We start from the raw sequence: 20,327 nt of genomic DNA on the forward strand, positions 1-20,327 counted from the left end.
ATACGATTGGTTTGCATGACTTCACTCAATAAACAATAACCAAACTATAGCAATCCATGTAACCGGTTATCCAATCATGAAGCAATGTTAACTGGGCAGTAACTCCGATAAATTGTACATAATATTGTTTATTCCTGGAGAGCCATGACTACCCATTACCCAGCTCTTTGCTTCGTGTTACATATCTGTCATGAGGAGAGACCAGTCCTCTTGGAAAAATGCTTTCCAGCTTTGTAAGAGGAGAATGGAAAATAATTTCTTGCATTGGAAATCTCACAGCTCATAATACAAAATCCCCTATCAGAATGAAGCTGAAATATAATATCTCATTTATAAAGATCAGAAAAATAGTTTCTTTTAGCTTGTCACACTTCATCATGTTTTACCACTAAATTGTACTCATTTTTTTCTAGTGATAAAGTTTGACATGGAAAGTTGTATTGCCAAAAAACAGTAAAAAAAAAAAAAAAAAAAAAAACTGGAATGTAAATGAAAAGAGGAAAAAAGTTAAGATGAAAAAAAGTTCAGAATAAGATGACACCCTAAAATGTTCCCTCTACGGAATATAAAAATTTGTATTGTAGAAATGATCATTGGAATTTTCAGAAATAAACCGGGTTTTTATGAACTGGCATACCCTAGATGGATTGCACAGTTATTTAAAGGTGATGTATTGATAGGCTTGTTTGTTTCCATACAAGTATATCAGAATACAAAAAGTGAAATAAAAAGTGACTGCAAACTGATGTAAGATAAACAAACCCGATCACAAGTCTCATCAACATCATTGGAGATCAGTCTTGAGCAATATCAAACAAAGGTAAAATAACCAAAAGAAACCATTTTTTATGAATAGGTACCAACATTTTGCACAATGATGTATATTTAGACAGCACTCTGTCTAAATTTAAAAACAAAAATGTTTGCCTTTAGTCATACTTTAAATCAGGTTTAACCAGTATATAACCTAGAACTACGTGAGCAACATGACTTTAATTTTTTTTTGCAGCAAAACAAGGCCAGGTTTTAATCTTAGAGCAATAAGTGTAAAATATAAAATATAAAATTAATTAATTTTAAAGTATTGGTATTTTAATATTCTTATTTTTTACATAAAGATATTGTGCAGTTAGTAATGTGCTTTGAGTAGTCACTTAAGTAATAAGTCAAACACATGAACAGTCCAGTTCCAGATATTATTAGTGATTAAAATACAAGGCCAATGCGTTTTAGGGAATATGGGCTTCTTCTTCAGTGTCTTTGAGTTAAAACCAAGTATTGTTACCCCTGAGTACCCTCCTCCTAAAACTAGGAGCCTATAGTTCCCGTAGTTGTTTCACCCAACCACTTGTTGGTAAATTATCTGTTTGGTATAACATCACTACCATGACTTGGGGATTACATGACTTTGCCAATAAATAAAAGGTTTTTGGTTATCTTCAGGGTTAGTTTTAGGTTTAAGGTTTCCAATATGGTTACCATTAGGATTTTCGCTAGGATTTATATTACTGTTAGGGCTAGAAATAGCTTTTTTGGCCCAAGAAACAGCCCAGAAAAATTGACAGAAGCTTTAACTGAGATATTGGTAAAGCATAGACTTCTGATTTTGCTCAACCTTAGTGATGAGTTTTGTGTGTTTATTCTTTTTGTTATTTGTATGAAACTTTCAAAAATACCACCTTTGTCATCCCAAATCTACAGCCACTTCCACCATCTCTATCACTTCTGAAAGCCTCGTCTATAATGCTCTCTCACAAGCTTTTTCTTCAACATTCTCCAAATATTTCCTGATGTCTGCAGAAGATAGAACTATTATGTCAATGTAAATGAAGACTATATAGAAATGCAGACCAGTTAGGTTGAGAACTTTAGAAAAAAAAATGTTGCAATATTTTACATAGGTCAATCAGTTTCAGGCTTGAATCATTAATCAAATGGCAAAATAACTTGTTTGGAAAACATGATAGGTTGTCTGTTTTACCAATTTGATTTATTTACTTCTTTCCTGAACATCTACAAAGTTAAATTAAAAGTTGCTAAACTTGAAGGATCCAGATTTCCATTTTATTACTCACTCTTTACAGACCTCATACATAGATACATATTTTTCCTACAAGCTTTAGGTCATAGATCATAGCAGTTAAGAAACCTATAAAACTAAGATTCCTGGTAATATTAACACCTTCTAGGTAGAAGTAAAAAAAAAGCTTTTTAGACAGCTTTGATAAGATCTCTGACAGACAAGTAAGAGTGAATTTTTATAGTTTTGAATTATCTTACACAGACAATTATATAGGGCAGAGGGCCTAAGACTGCATGTAAAAAGATCAAAGCAGTCAATCGAGTGTAATTTATCCCATACCCCCTGTTGGCCTTATTTCCTTATGATAGATCACGTGCAGTTTACCAGTCTGTATTGATTTGTAACAACATGGTTTAACAACAAATGCACTTTTAAAAATGAACTCAATAAAGTTGTTATTCCAGGTAAAATAGGGGCTAAGAGATTCTGGTGGTGAGATGTCTCAGAATTTACAAGAGGCTCCTATTATTCCCAATGCATTGTGTTTTTTTATATACCAGAGTGGTAACACCATACTAATAAAGGATGAAATAATAATATATTTAGGGTATGTAATGCTTTCAGTTGATAACAGACAGTAAGCCCATGTCAGATGAGAGATACCATTACTGATAACACATTGACAGTGGCTTTTTTCCAGGCAAGGGGACTGCTTTTCCAAATGGAGTTGCCTCCTAGGCAAATCTAACTTACTAGTAAAGGACAAGCAAGGGAGGGATATTTCATTGGTTTTGCCAGCAATGGAACAAAAAAATATGAAAATGTTTGTGGTCTAATAACTATTCCTTCATTTGACCCTTGGATCATATGACATAAAAACTTAATTCCAATGTCCAATAGAACTACAAAGAAAAAAAATTAAATGGCACTGTGAAAAGAAACTGCACTACAAGTGCACAAGAGATCATAAAACCCGTTCATAAAGTTTTACCTTTGCATTACTGCATTCAATATTAGGATAATGAGGGTTCCAGGTACATTGCAGGGTAACCCTGTGTCCTAAGTGGAGATAGAAGACACACGTTTACTAATTGCCTTAAAAATGGATATCAGTATTTTTTTCTGGAGTTCTAGTATTTTACATGTGATCTCTTTGGGTAAAGCATAGTTGTCATTTCTTATAGAGCTGAAAGTTACTGAAATTGATATGATGAGTTGATCACTTGCTTAGTTCAATATTCCAATATTTGCCTGCCATATCCCCACAGCATTGTAGCAATTCAAAATATTCCAAAAAAATCATTTGATTTACTATGGTCCAATCTTTGAGCAATATTGATGTTCAGATTGTGTCGTCTTGCATGTTAGTACAAATGGCATAATCGTTTATTGGTGTTTTAAATAATTCTAAATAAAAAGTTTTTGTTATTTGATTTTATATATGTTCCAATTAAGTCCCCTTTTTTTCTGCATATTTTGAATTTTCTTATACCGAGCAAGGTCATGGTCAAACCTCCAAACAGCTACATAGACGAAACATAATTTTGGTTGGGATGACTGACAAATAATATCTTTAATAAAATGCTTGACAATGTAATATCACTGTTTTAAGTAAGATAAAATATAGATTATGTGTATTTATCAAGCAGTTATTTGACTTTGACAGCATCACAATAAAGAAACTAACATCAAGCTGAAAATATAATCGCCAGCTATAATTTATCCAGCAGGGCTTGGAGGCATGCTTCTGTTTAGGACCTTGAGTATTTAGATACAGTACTGTGGTGGCAATGAAAGCACTTTAAATCACTCCAGTGATTGACGGCACAAAAACCTTTGAAGAATTATGTTCACACACGGTAAAACCACAAACTAATTTATAGTCCTGTAAGCCTTGGACCCCCTGGATGCTTCATGTACTTGTCGTTGTATTGCTTGTGGCTAAGCAGATTCTATCTCGGAAGTAGAGAATTTTAGTAAATCTGTCCAATATGTTACATCAATGCAGACAACTGTGGATCCTCAATTCATCAGAGACTAGCATATTTTAAAGCTTCCATTTAGAACGATTTTCACTGTAAATATATTTGCTTTAATGTGACGAGGGATGAGCAAAAAAATAAAGAAAAAAAAATAATAATAATGTTCTACAAATGTTTGCATATATCAGGAGATTTTACCAATATAAAGGTAGGGAGGGGTTAAAACGACTGAATTTATATATTGAGTACTATTGAGGAATTTCATGTTACATCTTCTAATGATGATGCTTTGGATGGTTCCCCTTTACATTTCTGAGGACAACTCTATCATGCAAACACTACAAATAATGTAAATTATCCCAATAAGGACACAGATAGCAATAAAAATATAACTTATGGTGTAACCCACCCCAGTGCCAATAACTAAATTAAAAGAAAAAAGCAATTTTGTCCAGAGATACCCTTTAGGGTGTTTTTATGGGTGCAATGTTACCTCAGGGGAATCAGAACAGCCCCTTATTAGCCTTTTTTAATACAAAAACTACTTATTAAATAAGCCCCCAGTGTCAGATGTCTTGGACAAGAACGGATGACTTACAAACATGGTTGATAATGTTGGGTATAGCTGTTTAGCCTAATGCATACTATCTTCTTTTCGTTTCTGTTTTTGTGGTCTTTTCTATGAGTATATTTAGAAACCTAGTAGAAAAATATGAGCAGCCTTCTCCTTTTAAACCTATATCAGACAAACACAATGGTAAGGTATAACATATAAAGGTACAGCCCACGTTACATAATTCTGCGTGAACTGTGGAGGAAAACGTTCAATGTCAAAAACACAGCTTTATACACCGAAAAAAGCAAAGAAATAAAAAAAACAAATATATTTCGCCTGGTAATCACATCCACCGTGCTCTTGTGAGAGAAGATTATGTTTTATTCCAACAGCATGAAACACTACCGAAATCAAAACGCTTTTGTTCGTTGTATTGAAAGGCGCCCTTTGTTCATTCATCACGGCGATGGTAATCAATCTGCTAGTTCTAGGCAGCTTTATTGCCTCCTCTCTCTATAAACAAATCAATGATACCATATTTCACCAAGTTTTACAACAAGTTTGGAAAACGCACTTTCTCCGCCTTTCAATGGTATCACAATGTTGTTTGTTCAGTGAAGAGGTTGCCAGTGGGAAACAAGCTGAATCCGGATGCCACCTAAGTATAGCAGCTTTTTCACACTCCTGTATATCATAAGCTCATAGCCTTTATTACAAATAACCCAAATCCATTATATTCGTTAGCATTAGTCTAGCAAAAGTGCTAAAAATATTAAGGTGTGCACCCAGGCAAGAGCTTGGTTTACAAATCTGGAGGGGAAGAGCAGGACAACTAGGTGCCCATAGCCATTAGATATCCAGACCCCACTGGGTCTAATTTATTAAAGTCCAAGACTATAGAAGATAGACTATCACAGGAGCACCTGGATGATCCAGCAAACCAGGAATGGATCTGGTCCAGGATTGAAAACAACTAAATATTTAGGAAATTCATTTCAGGTGTTCTGGATTACCAAGGTTCTTCCATGATAGTCTATCTTCTCCAGAGAATTATAAATCAGATCCAATGTGATAGTTACGATGTGTAAGCCTGCAGATGATTGATCCCTTGGGCACCCAGTAAAACAAATAAAAGTTTATATTTGGCCTACTTTGCATGTTCACAAACCAAAGCACGCTGCTACCTGGCAAGATTGTTCCACTACAGGTCAACTGTGTTAGGTTGTATAAGTACTTCATCAGTGTCATTGTCCATCAAGACGGTTTCTCCCATCGTCACAGCCCATCTCATTGGCATACCAACAAAACTGATATTATCTCCTAAAATAACAGCAGTGTCAATATAGCCACTACCATACCCAAACCCTACACATTTATAAATGTTGCTCAATATCAAAAGACTTCATTAACTGAAGTGAAATTTTATATTTTATATTCTAAGCGTTAAGGGTCAAGGCACCCAAAAGTAACATTTTAGATGTAGATGCAGCCAAGTTGGCAGCCTCTGAGCTTTTATTGTGTGTTGGATGCTTTGACAGTGACATCTCTGTGACAAAATCCCAAATTCCGTTCCTGTCCACCTGGGAGTTTTCGGTGTTACCCGTCCTTCTTTGTATGTTTCAGCTCCTCCTGTTGCATTCTCCCTTATATAGAATAAATAACTCAATAGGAAAAGTGTCACCCCTTCCAGTGCCTACAGCAGGTGTGCAGACCCAGGAACTTAGATCCCTGTAAGGGATATGAGAAACTTTTGCACTGACTAAACCTTTAGGGAATTTTTGACTGAGCTTTGCAATGCCAAGTTTATGCTTCCCGCAGCCAATTTTGGCCAAAGTGATGGTTACCTTTAGTTCTCTTTAGTTACTGTGTTATTTGAAAACACTAGGTCATTGACAGAACCACAAAACAAGAATATACTTAAATAGACTCCTACAAAACTTGTGCCTTGATTTAAAAATAGCAGAACTCCTGACTCAAACAGAGCACGGGGGCTGAATGTGAAATTGGCTGAACTTAATAAACTTATGGAGTTTTATGAAGCCACATTTACAGGACTTCACAATCTGTGCCACCTCCACGATGGAGAATTTCAAAAGAAATATAATTAAGCATCACCAACTGACATACTTATAAAGAACTTCAGGGACCCGAGGTATAAATTATAGCTGTTAAAAGGAAATCTTAAGGCTGTGTCGCACGGACATACCCAGTTCTAATATTTAGCTGTCACATTTTGTAGAATAGGAAAGAGGAAGTAAGGCAAAGACCACACAGAAGGTAACACATCTGTATCAATGCTCGGGAGCAAAATCCCACATATAGTATTATATTATACATTATACTAAGGAAACGTCGTGGATTAATAAAACAAGTGTGGTCTTGGGTCTTACATAAATACTGTAATAAAAGGACCAGCTGTTGTTATATTAGAACAAATTATTAAATTTGGTTGTGAACTGCTAGCAAATACCCAGGTGTGAAAATTCTAATTTATTGTAATTGGATCATTTTACAGGTGTTCAAGTTTACCTGATTGAGCATTGAAAATGTCCTTTTTGGTAAAAGTTCACATGCAAGGAGTCAATAGGGTAATATATGACAAACACATATATATCATTTTTCAAGAATTTGGCCTTTGGATAACAATATTAATTTGTTGCATCAGTAGAATGTCGTGTTTTTTCCTTCCTCCAGATTGCATTTAGAAAAGCACGTTTGGGTTGGGGGAGATGAGATGATCATTGAAAGCAGAACTGCAGTCAAAATATTACCATCATTATTAACTCTAGGAAAGGGATTCTTTTTAGAAACAAATGTCTAAAAATGTTAACCATACTTTGTTTTATTATCTCAGGTAGGCTGAGTTGGTCGGATGTGGGTTGGATTGTTTGGTTTGCTGTATAAATATGAGAAGATAAGCTTCTATTTGCAGTGCAAACAAACCAGGAAGACTGCAGTGACAGGTGACATGAGAGAAAGAGCTTTTTGTTGTCTCACATGTACCAAACTTCCTTTGAATGGGATATGCCTCCAACGCTCAGACAGTACTTCTGCTTTAAGTTCTTTTTTTTTCCTGGAGAGTCCTTTTATTTTACACACTGATGCAGCTGTTTTTAAGATAAACTAGATTTAAAGTGGACCTGTCATCCCCCACACACATTGCAAAGAACCTATTAGCAATAAGAAAAGCCTGACAGTAAATGGTAAAAGGACATTCTGTTTAGCCTGTTCGCATACACTGTGCAGTGGGGTGTTGGTTTTCTTTTATAAATCTGTTCAGAATACAATGACTCATCTTTGTGGGCTACATTCCCTCTTGCAAGCAGCTGTTTGATATTAACGTTTTATTGAGCAAGATGTTCAGTTTTGATATTGCAGGAAAACCACAAATTCAGATAGAGGAAGCACTGTAGTGCCTTGATAAGGATGTCGCTGTCAGAGTTCATGTGACTGACATTCATTTCCATCAGCCGTTGCGATGACTGTTGATAGTGACAGAGATTTCCATTACAATTGGAGAGGTCACATGCTGTCCACTGTGCATGCATGACAAGCTGATAGAGAGTGTTTGAAGTGTACATCATATCACTATAAAGGATCAAAAGCCTCCTTGTTACCGAGCCTGGTTATATGTCACAAATAACACTTTCCCTCTCATTACAGGCAATAGGAAATGTTTGTTAGCAAGCAGATAAATAAATGTACATCAGCCAAATATAGGACAATGACCCCTTCCGAATCAACAAATCTGGATCAAAAATGCACCTTCAGTTTGTTGAAAAAAACAATTAAAAACCTGCAGCTTTAATGTATTAAATATGTTCTGAATGGCTGCTATATAATAATGGTACTAATACAAGTTTACCTACAGAGGTCCACAGACTGATGGTGGCACATGCCACTTTGGGTAGTTGGGAAGCGGGTGTCAAGTAACTGCAAGCTTATACGGAACTTTACCAGCTGATGGAGGCATGTATCGGTTTGTTTAGAAGCTGGGGATTTTAGGTAACCGTAAAAAGTGTTCATGGGTTTAGGGGTACTTATGACAAGCTGATGGTGGCAAAGTCACTTTGGATAGTTGGGAGTATCCGGTAACTGCAAAAGATCCTGCCTGAATTTAGGGGCACCTGTACACATTTCTACAGGGGTCTACAGGCTGAAGGTGGTGTATGCCACTTTGGTAGTTGGGAGGAGGGTGTTGAGTAGCTGCATAAATAGCTACTTGGGATAAAGGGTACTCATGCACACCTTTATAAAGAAATAAAAAGTGATAGTCACCTAAGATAATTGGATATTGGAGGTGTAAGGTAACCACATCACATGCTACTAGGTTTAGGAGTATCCATGCACCCCTCTACAGAGGTATCTAGGATAAGGGTGGCATATAATACATAAATAGTTTGGGGGTGGGGTATTATGTACCTGCATGAAGTGCTACTCAGGTTTAGGGGTACCCATAAAAGCCTTTTATTATTGTCTACAAGTTTATGGTGGTGTATGCCACTTTGGGTAGCCGGTGAAATGTCAGGTAACCATATACAGTGCTACTTTAGGGGTGCAAGTCCTCTTCTCCACATTCTCTGGATGGCCACTCTCATCCAAGGTTCCATGAAACTTCAGGGTTCCTTGAGGGGTTCCTCTGTAATTCTCAATAGTTCTGTGGCCAAAATCACTTGGTAAAGCCAGCTGCATGACTCTGTTTAAAGGTGTTCTTCTAACCATTATAGGGAGTCATTCTTATCACTGGTCAGCCAGTTAAGAGGCTTTTCCCCATTTACCCCCCAAAAATTGATTTTAATAGGGGTTCCCAAGACCTGAAAATCATTTCAAGGACTCCTAAGGTATATAAAAGTTGTGAAAGGGTGCATTAAATGGTAGAAAAGTTTTGGTTTAAATTAGAGTTGTTCTTTATCGTGAACTCTAAATACAAACCTGTTACCCACCTTCTGTTTATCTCCCACTAGGGAAATAAATATGAGGCTTCTATTTAATATACCTCGCCTTGTGTTTTCACACTGAGCTGGGAGTGTTGCAATGCAAGCAAGGTGAATTCATACAAATTGGAATTTTTGTGCCTGCTGGGTAACTTCACAGATAAATGCACGGCTTATTCAATTAGAATCATTAACAGCCAGCGGTAGACACATCCCAGGTAGGAGTCGGCTCTCACAATTGCTGTATTCCTTTGACACTACGCATGTCAATAAATGACAAAATCCACAGACGAGGGAAATAAACAGCAGTAGAACTGATCTGTGACAGGTACAAAGAAAGAATTTAAGTCTAACATTACAGAAAGCATTCCAGATAGACTGCTATCACCGGTGGCGCACCTTAGCAGACTAGAGTTTGAAAAATAAAGAAATATGGGCTTTTTTTAATGTGGAAATTCAGATAAAGACACAAACGTATATTATAATACTTATAGTATATCTGCCTATGTCCATGATGACGTTAAATAAGCCATGACCGGTTAACTGGTAAGAAGACGTGGCTTTGGGAGCCAGTGGTAGGGAAGAAGCCTGCAGGAGTGTTATAACATCCATTTTTTTATTGCTTGGTTCTCTATTTTACATGCTGACCTTAAAGAAGCCATGACCAGTCAACTGATAAGAAAAAGGCTTTGGGAGCTGATCCTAGGGCAGAGAAGAAGACTCCAGGAAGGACAATAGGATGAGTAATTTTGCCAATGTCTCCATCCATAAATAAGCATTTAGCCCTTACAGTATAGACGGAAACCTGTAAACTGTTGTACACAGTTCTAAATTTCAATGCAAACCACTAGTCAACATTACCAAATGAGTAGAACCCCATTTTTTGAGGGAGCCAGCAATTTCCCATTCAGGAGATCTGTCTTTACTCCTGGTAGCACCATTGTTACTCTCATTGGATGTGATAGAAAATCTCTCTGGTAGGAAAACAATGGTAGGTAATCAAAATCCCCATTTGTTATTAGGTTTGGGAAAGACTATAACAACCTTTTTTAAATACTGGTGGAACCCTTGGCTCGGCATTGTACATTATGACATTAAAGGAGCCATGACCAGGCAACCGGTAAGGAGAAGTAGCTTTGGGAGGCAATAGTAGAGTAGGGAAGAGTGACTGCATATTGTACACAGTTTCTAAATTTCAATGCAAACCACCAGCCAACATTGACAATAGTAAAACATGGAGAAAGTAGAACCCTGTTTTTTTTTTTTTTGGCCAGCAGTGTCCCAGGCAGGAGATCTGTTTTTTTTCCTGTCCTGGTAGCAACATTAATATTAGAGTATTTGACTATATCATTTTTTATTAATATGATAGAAAATCTCTCCAAACAATGACAGTAAAATTGCCTATTTAATAACAGGGCAGGTCAAGGGCTTTGGCATCTATATTTTAATGCTATAGGAGATTTGACCCTACTTTATTCTATGGTGACATTGGCTTTGATTTGTGAAAGCACAACCATTGTAATATTTACATCAAGCTGATCACTGACATTTATTTCTCTAAACATTACAAAGATTATATGTTAAATACAACTGTACCAGAAGATAAGCCACTGCCTACACAGCAAATCCTGTTCCAGTTCAGTTGGCGCCTTAGGCATGAATATCATTCCTAGGCCATGTCAATAGTGAATTATTCTAAGGCAAAATGATGTTAAAGCAGAATTGCAGTCAATTGTCAGTAAGCTAATATTTTTGGTTATTATTGCAATGTGACATACATATTGCATTATTTTTACAAGCTTGTTTTTCTACATTTTTGCCATTGAATTAAATTTAGAGATTTGCAGACTAGCCAATAAAAAGGGGTTTTCACTGGTTCAGGTCAGCTACTCTCATACTCTGCAGCGATCTTCTCATGGAAAACCTGAGAATCCCAAATCTTGTTTCTGAGTGCATTCTTGCAAGATTTGAGATCCTCAAGAGTTTGCATGAAGATTGAGCAGTTTCAAGGCTAATGGCTTGAAAACTGAGGTCTAAGGTCCAACCTTGTTTTTTTCAACTCTTGAAATACCCTACACTTTATGCATGGGAGAGGGCCAACAGATAACTAAGGGTTAGTTAGGATTTAAAGGCCCACTTTAAAGATTATATGAGATTTTAGAGATTGACATTAGGTCTACTTTGGGATTGCATGCTACAACTGAAGGTATTATGTATTGTTGTCTGTAAATGTTTCTTTAAGCTCTTTATCATTAATTACATCAGTGTTTGTTAGATAACCTTTTACAAGCCTTGCAATAACACTTTCTAGTATCATCCGAGAATTTGTATTTAAAGATGCCAAGATGTAACCCTTTCCATGCTAGAAAAAGCTCCAACCCAGGCTACCCAACCGCTGTAAAGTTTCCATTCCTCTACTCAACAATTGGTACTCTGAGAATTCTTGCAAACTATAGACCCTAATTAATCCTCTTTAGGTCATGGAATAAACTTGACATTAATCCAATATTATCCTGACTTTATCCATGGAATAAATATACATCCTAAATTGGTACAAAGTAACAAATAGGCCTGGAAAGGAATATGTGTCATTGTCTGCTTTTTAATGGTCTGTATTAGCATTTATTAACATTTCTCAGATCGGAAGCTTACTTATGCAGTGAGACTGCATGCAAATGTGTTCAAACACCTACAATGACACACGGAAAATGAACTCTCGTATATTCTGCTATGGATGCATACATATTTATGTCATAGGTGATAGAATGGTATTTATTAAAGAATGACTACACAAATAACATGTATGACAGCTGTAACAAATTCGTATAGTAGTAATAAAGTGCCAAGGTGAGAGTTGTAAAGGTTGTGTCCCCATTGGGAACATTTCCCTGTACATTACCATATTATTGTTGGGTGCATTCTTCATATGTCCCTTTCATGGATTTACTAAGGGCTGTTGACAGTGGGTTCCAAAGGGGTACAATCAACAATAAAAACCTTCCAAAATTACTCAATTTTGGGGGGGGGGGGGTTCAATGCCATATGCATGACTTTCTAAAAACCTCCATATGGATTGAGCTTAGAAAACTTTCCACAGGGCCAGGCAAAGTAAAGGTTACCATCTGAACCTGCAGACCAAAATTGCCTTCAAAAAAAGGGAATTTGTAACATTTTTGTTGGAAAGTTTTTAATCTCCTAAAAGGATTTCTGGCATCCCTCCAAAGCCACCACTCCCACCAGTTAAGGTTAACTCAACATAAAGTAAATCTGCTTGAAGGTTTACATCTCTCTTGCACTTTAATTTCTTTTTGGGTGGAATACTATTTTCAATAATTTAGATAATCGGATTATTTGTAATAGCCTATATACATGATATTTGCTTGTGACATATGCAGGATGTGTAGCACCACACAGGTTGTATCTTACTATTGTACTCTCATGGTGACTGTCTGCCATCTACAAATGACAAATTCGTCAATTCAGGATTATTAACTCAATAGTTTGGGAGAATGTATAAATGTATAAATCTAATGGTAATACAGTGCACAATGAATAATAAATATGGCAGTACAACAATAAACAGTACAACACTCAATATTTGCTCACCAAGAATACAATGGTTTACTTTATTCTCTTTCTGCTGTTTTCTTTTTAGAAAAACAATGTTAGGCTGGGTTCGCATCTGTGTGTGCTGCACTATATACACAGTACCGCACTGAACAAGCATTGGTACACTGCAGTGCTATCCATTTTTAATCACACCCCAACAAATCTCACAGGGGAAATTTTATTGCAATGCAAAGATAAACAAAAAAGAGCATGCACTTTTTCTCATGCACTTTCAAGCACAGCAAAATGCACATCCGTCACATCCACATGAATGTGTACCCAGGCAAAAAGATATAAAGACTTCACAACATATCACTGCACGTGTACTTATGTCTTCTGCTTCAACACGCTCATAAACTATCCCTATTGCTGCCACCTGCTGGGTGCAGATGGTAAAGATGAGTAATATTGCAATAGAAAAATCACTTCTAAAAAAAGCTGTGAGCAAAAGCAAAGGACATTAAAGCCTAAGCACACATACATATACGTGAATTGTTATATATGATAAAGGGATTACAATTTTGTTCGGCCACACTAAATACTTGAAGACCTCATTGCAATGCAGCAATTAGTCTGATCCACATCCCAACCCATGGAAATTGCAGTTTTAAGACACTTAGCTCATCCTTGTGCCCTGTAGTTTATAAGAATGTTCTCCGGCAGCACCATACACACTTGTCAGACCTGATAACCAGGTTCTTAACCTTCACTGCAGCAACAGCAGATCTTCATTAAGAACACAGCCCTGGTCTGTTGAAAAAAAGCAGCACTGCTCACTCATATCTCTCCTGTCTGCATGGTCATTTTTTGCACATGTTCACTTCGGCATAGTCTGATTGGCTAATAGTAGCATCTATTCTGCCTCGCTCAGTCTGATTGCTGCTGAGCAGGGAATAGCAGAAGGCTGATATCAAGACATAATCAGATACTTTTACTACTTTTTCATAAACCACAACTGATGACTTTTGAAATGAATATATCTTAGAGTGTGTTTTTCACATATAATAAGCCAGACAACAGAATAATATACAATACAAAATCAGCAACCTACCAACGCTTGTGATCTTCTGGTTCCCGAGGTCTTGCAGTAAAGATCCAATGGCTGGATTCTGCCTGGAGTATAACTCGTGCCGATTGATTCCAATGTGAAACTTTAACCAGTTTGGATAGGAATCTACATGTGCTTCTCCAGTAGGCAAGAATTCCTCCTCATCGCTACCTTCATTTGCTACATTTTGCCTGTTGTGATAGAGAAAGACAATGCTTATGATGGGAATTCAGAAGGAAGCTCTTGAAGGTGTCCATTGCCTGCAGCACACGGGCTTGTGATTTAATACTGATGAAAAAAAGAACAATAAGCCATAGTGTGCAATGTGTTACAAACTGGCCATTTACAAGGAATCTTAGGTATAATCTATCTAGGTTATACACCGTGAAAAAGGCTTTCAAGATGTGCACCTTCTTGCATATAATGCTATAGACTACTAAAAAAGAACAGTGGCATCCAATTTATTAAACCATTACACAAAAGCAAACCTGTAATACCTTCAACTAACAGGATTTCAGAGATATACATTTATTTTTAGACAATCTGTTGTCATATTGCTCTGCTCAGAGGTTTTCATGTACTACTTATCTGCAGAGATTGTAGGGTGTACAGAAGTGAAGACCAGCACCAGGGTCCTAGTTCTGAAACCCATTAAAGAACACTTTCAACAAAGTTTTTTTGTTCTTTCATTTATGTGGATTTGTTTTGGATTGTACAAGCCAGTAACATGTTGGTAGGTGAACTGGACCCTAACCAAATTGGCCCTGTTCCTTCAGGGGTCAAGGACTGACGTGAATGGTGCTATGTTCTGTGTAAAGTTCTGGGTAATATGTCAGCGCTGCATAAATACATGAAATAGATAAATAATGCCATCTGTCAGCACCTGACACTAATAGAAGGTCATATAATGGTGCCACCACCTAACATGCTAATCTCTACAACAAATAGACAGGGTTCCCGGCATCACTTAACAGGGCTTGCTGGAACAGTCCAGCTCAAGGAAGAAGAAAAACTCCAACTAGAAGTTTGAAGTAGACAACCCCTTTAAGAAAGTTCCTGCAAACTGGATACATAACATTATTTAGCTCTTGTTATAGTAAGACTGGGTAACAAATCAGGTGTCCACCAGCAGTTGTTTCTGATGTCAGTCTATTTCCCCACTATCAACTGCTAAGCTCTAGACTCTAGGAGCATGTATTAAAATGGTTCCGTTAAAGTCTTCTCCTAATGATGTTTCCTCAGCTGTCACAAATAAGAATTGGAACTCCCCATACATTATGCCCATTGACAATAGATGGCAACCTGTTTATGATCCCATTTGGTGATATTCTAAGGTATATGTAAACCTTGTCTGATCCCTATTGGTTTCCCCTGATAAGCTGGCTTTGGAGGTGTATGCAGTCTGCCTCCCAATACGCAGACCAATGGTGTCAATTGCAGCATCAACAGATCTTGGTTAAGAACACAGGCAAATAATAAAATAATACAAGGAAAATATGTTCAATAATAATATTTAGGGAACTGATGGTGGACAGAGATGCCTGAGGGTGGTTGGAGCTATGTCTAGACGTCAGACCATCCTCTATAGGCAGCCAAACTAAAGCAATGTTCCACATCCAATGGCCAAACCAATGCACTTCAATTGGCATCTATATCGGCAACAAAGTCTTGCATGTACATTAAAGAGGGACACAATTCACAAATTTAGAAACTCTTTCAGAACACAGGTGACAACAGATGAAAGGAAAAGTGAGATGTCCATAGCAAATAATTACTTTTTAGCTGTCTGCTGCAAGTTAGAATATAGAAGTAATCACCAATATCCGTTATTTTTCTTTAGCCACTAATGCACTCAAAACGCAAAAAAATGTAATACTACTAAGTGGATTCAAACTCTGGCATTGTCTTCTACACAGAAATAAATGGCAAGTTCTCCAACAGAAGATTTATGGGGATCTTAAGAGAGTAAATGTATACTGTAGATAATTAAATTCCGAATATTGGAGATCATTGGACCTGTTTGTATTTCTGCAATAAAATTTGCTTTTCCATTTATTTCAAAGTGCAATTTCACCATTAATTTCAGCTTGGTAAATACGAAAGAGTTAAACCACCTGACAATTTTTTTTATATCTCTGGGGAGCGCATGAGTCCTTGTATTTGCACACCAGATGTGGCCATTATAGGGGAGTTCTTACTCTCACTGTTGAATTGGTTACTTATTTCATATTAGCAGGAGGAACACACAAATGTGGGCTGGTAGCAAAGCCTGAAAATGATTGTAAGGAAATGGAGTTCACATATCCAAGTTATATAACAAGTAAACGACCTGACATTTTTTTTTCCCCAAATTGGCCTTAGCCTATGTTAATGACATATGACTATGGTAGGGACATTAAACTGTGAGAGTGTGGACTTTGTAAAGGGGTCGCTTGACATGTTGGTGCTATATAAATGTAAGATAATAATATTATTAATAGGAATAATAATGATATATAATATACAGACCCACACCCCCATACTTCTTTGATCCCTATCAAGGCACTCAAGATATATAAAAGTTTATTGGTTTAACAAACATCTCAAACAGCGGTATATGTTATAATTAAAAAATTAACACACCACCTGGCAATCTACCTATAAATAGGTCTTTCTCATTATCAGCGCTACCGATGCCTGGGGCATACTACACAAGTACGCCTTGTACAAGGAACAGAATAGTAAATATCCTCCTTTTCCTACCGTCTAATTCAAATCCTGAAACGTTGAGTGATTGACTTAACCTCTGGGGCATGGCAGGTAAAAGCAATTAAGACCCATCAGTTCAAATGTTATTTTCAATTATTGTGCATCTATAATCTAAAAGCCATTAGCGTGATGGAAAAAATAATAAAGCTACCCCCCACCCCTGAGCAGATATTATGTATAGATGCTGAACTTATAGGTGAATATGGAATGCTGCCAGCCAAAGCTGATTTATCAGATAAGGTAACAGTCTGTTGTTGTGACATCAAAGGGAATTGTAAGCAGGGATCCTCTTCTGTTCACAGGGCAGCTCTGTCCTGGTCTAAATGGCTTATTTTTTTTAGGCAAGGGTTTGCTTGCTACTTTAATTAAGACCTGAATCCTGCAATTATCTCATTGCTCCATGGAAAAAAACTATTGTACAGCCCTTTCAGACAATACAATGTCACTAAGCTTGAAAGAGGGAGCTGTTGTACTACAGTCAGCTAAACCTGATGGTTTCATTATTGCTTGCTTTGTTTCTGTAATTGGTTCCCTTTTTTTTTGCAAGGAAAACGAAAAGGGTCACCTTAACCCTTAAATTAGCCTTCCGCTGAAGATCAATAGTTAAAAATAAAAAGGAAGCACATGATTGTGTACTTTTAGTTAAATATTAAAATATCTGTGGCTAGAAGGGAATCAGGTCTGGCTCCGGGTTTATGTACCTGTTCCTTACCAAGCGGACAAAGAGGTTAAAGTTGACTTTTCACTTGCACAATTGCTTGTATTTGCTCAGTTTACATGAAAAAAATGGTTGTAAAAAGCATTGTTTAGCCTTACTCATGACAATCCTCGGAGCGAGAGCTGAACCATCAACAGCCCCCAGAGATTGACCTACTTACCTTTTCTGAATGAAGAAAAAGACAATCCCAGAATGCAAATGGTTTATATGTCACGTCAAGACATTAGAATGCAATGCACAGATTGCCTGACATTTTTTAAGGTTTTATGAAAAATACAAAAATACCATTTATTCTGGTTCCTAATATAAAGTGCAGTTATCATGTGATGACATTATAAAATGGCTTTTATTTATTAATGGCAATGCAATGATATGCAGTAGCCAGTAGAAACCAATCACAAAGGCAGCCACATGTCTTATTGGCATATGACACTGATGAATAGAGATCAGACAAATCTATGCATGGAGTATAATGATTGCAGTTTATTGCAAAATATCAGTTCCATGGGATTGAAGTTTTGACCAGTTACTATGTTCTTTGCTTATAATGAACAGGTGTAAGCCAACTCTGCTTTTATTCTAGAAGCTGATGTTCAAATTAGCTGACACTGGGATCTGTCAAGCATTTGATCGCCCCAAAGCCAATGATTTCATGCTCAGGTGTATTGTTAGCTTGACTAGGATGGCTATTATATATACATATTATTAAACGATTATATTATATACAAATACCTGCAAAGGGATCTCAACATCATTGCACTTTGGACTCTTCAATAGCTGTATATGTGTATACACTACACCATATCTATACAGTAGTTCATATTTAACCTCATTAGGTGACACTATAAATCCATTAGGTCTACGATATACAAAGTAGAGCACACTCTACGTTCATTTATGTGATTTAGATGCACCAACTTACCAGTCTTGGTTTTCGGCTGCTTTGGGGTTAAATCTGATGTCACTATTCACGTTGAACAAGACATCATCTTCAGTGAGCTCAGGAATAGGAGTTTTGTACAGAGGGTGCTGAAACAGAGCAGCCAACCTCGAGTAGCCAGCACCAGGCTGGGGTTTGTTTATATTCCCATCTTGGATCAGATGCCTGTGGTTCAAGTCTTTGACCATGTCATGGTTCTCCAGTTTTTTGAAGGACTCATTCTTGTCCATTATTCCAGTGATTTTCTCCAGCGAGTGAGAAGTGAGATTGGAGCTGGGGTCACTGCTGAAATCTTGTAGGATCCTTAGCGTGTGCTTATTAGGCCAACCTGATTCAGCTGTATTTTTGGGTCTCTGTTTCCCCCATCCCTGCGAGTCCTCATTGAGATTGTGCGTACAGGAACATCCTGCATCTCCATCACTTCTGGTAGCTCTCTTCTCCAGCTTTGGTAATAAATCTATCATAATATGCATCGTGCAAGCGATCAGAAACACCATCAGGATTAACACCCTGAACTTGCGCACTAAAATCAACTTCATTTTTGCTAAATTTCTTTTTATCACACTTATTTTGTTTTAAATAAATTGGACAATGAACTTATAAAATGCTCTTTCACAGAAAAAGCTATCGTAGAAAATCCCCAGATTAAAAAAGCAATCTCTCCTAATCTAGATTTTGACTATATTTATAAATAAATCTTGAAGGGATGTTTGTAACACATAAAAGCATAAAAACAAAAACAGACTGAAAGAGTCAGGAGTTTTGCTGAAGTCTTATTGCCATAGGGAAGGAGTAGGAGGGGGGTGTTTAAAGGGGATAAATGGATCAGGCTAGCAGGAGTCACAGGAATGTACGAAGCTGTAATATGAAATTAATGCACGGGTGTATGAGATGAATTAAACAATCCGGAATGCTTGGCTGAATGGTAGATTGCTCTTCTTGGCATCCTTAGTGAGCTGACCCCTTGATACAGCAGCAGCAGAAAGACTATCCTGTTCTGCAGATTCCCTGAAACCATTTGCTTATAGAATGAAGTTCTGGTCCAGATCTGGTTAAGCACCGGGGAGATCCAAAGGGCTGCTGTCACCGGTTACATCTGTTTGATCCGTGCATCCAAGCAGCGTTGGCTGCTCCTGGACATATCTGCAACACAAGCTAGAATTATTGCACAAAGAAGAAGAGAGAGGAATAGAATGCTGAGCTTGTGCTGGCTGCCTGGAAATCATTTGATTCCTTGGTTCATGTCAGCTGGAAGGTACAGGAGGAGGGAGAGAGAAAGAAAGAATAGAATGGAGGTGAAAGGGAGAAGGGAAGGTCTTTGGCAGGTGCAGTGTGAAGTCCCCTTTCAGCTGAAAGCAGTAGACTGGTTGAACTAGCAATGCTGCAGCCCCTGCCTTCCTCCTGTGGGTGTGTTAAATATTATGAGCAAGCCACCAAGCCAGCCTACTACACGTCACACATAGGAGATTGGCTAAATAAATGCTACAGTGATAGTAACAGGACACAGCTACACCAAAAGTAAAGCTTTTCTCCTTTTTTTTCTGCAGCTCCAGTTAGGGCAAGGAGAGGGCGTCAGTTTCTCAAAGGTTGGCCATACAAGTCCTAGCTAATAATCATTTTACTAACTATGTCGCATTTTTTGCAAGCAGAACTTTTTGACACTTTTTCTTGTTACATTTAAAACCGAAATAAATAGTGCTAAATGTCACTATTCAATACATACAGAGGAATGATAATGCTGGCCATGTTTAATGTAATATGTTGGCGTT

General features: G+C 37.3%; 1 protein-coding gene across 1 annotated transcript in view; it reads right to left on the reverse strand.

The window, feature by feature from the left end:
* FAM20C (FAM20C golgi associated secretory pathway kinase) overlaps positions 1 to 19,946 on the reverse strand; it is a 113,763-nt gene extending 93,817 nt beyond the window's left edge. The window contains exons 1-2 of the mRNA XM_072417829.1: positions 18,541 to 19,946; positions 14,156 to 14,343 (exon numbers count right to left, since the gene is read on the reverse strand). Of these exons, the coding sequence (XP_072273930.1) occupies positions 14,156 to 14,343; positions 18,541 to 19,097 (745 nt within the window). The 5' untranslated portion in view covers positions 19,098 to 19,946. The remainder of the gene's footprint in view (positions 1 to 14,155; positions 14,344 to 18,540) is intronic.
* Between the last annotated feature and the right edge of the window lie 381 nt (positions 19,947 to 20,327).

This window comes from Pyxicephalus adspersus, chromosome 7 (assembly GCF_032062135.1).
Source record: "Pyxicephalus adspersus chromosome 7, UCB_Pads_2.0, whole genome shotgun sequence".
Classification (NCBI taxonomy): Eukaryota; Metazoa; Chordata; class Amphibia; order Anura; family Pyxicephalidae; genus Pyxicephalus; species Pyxicephalus adspersus.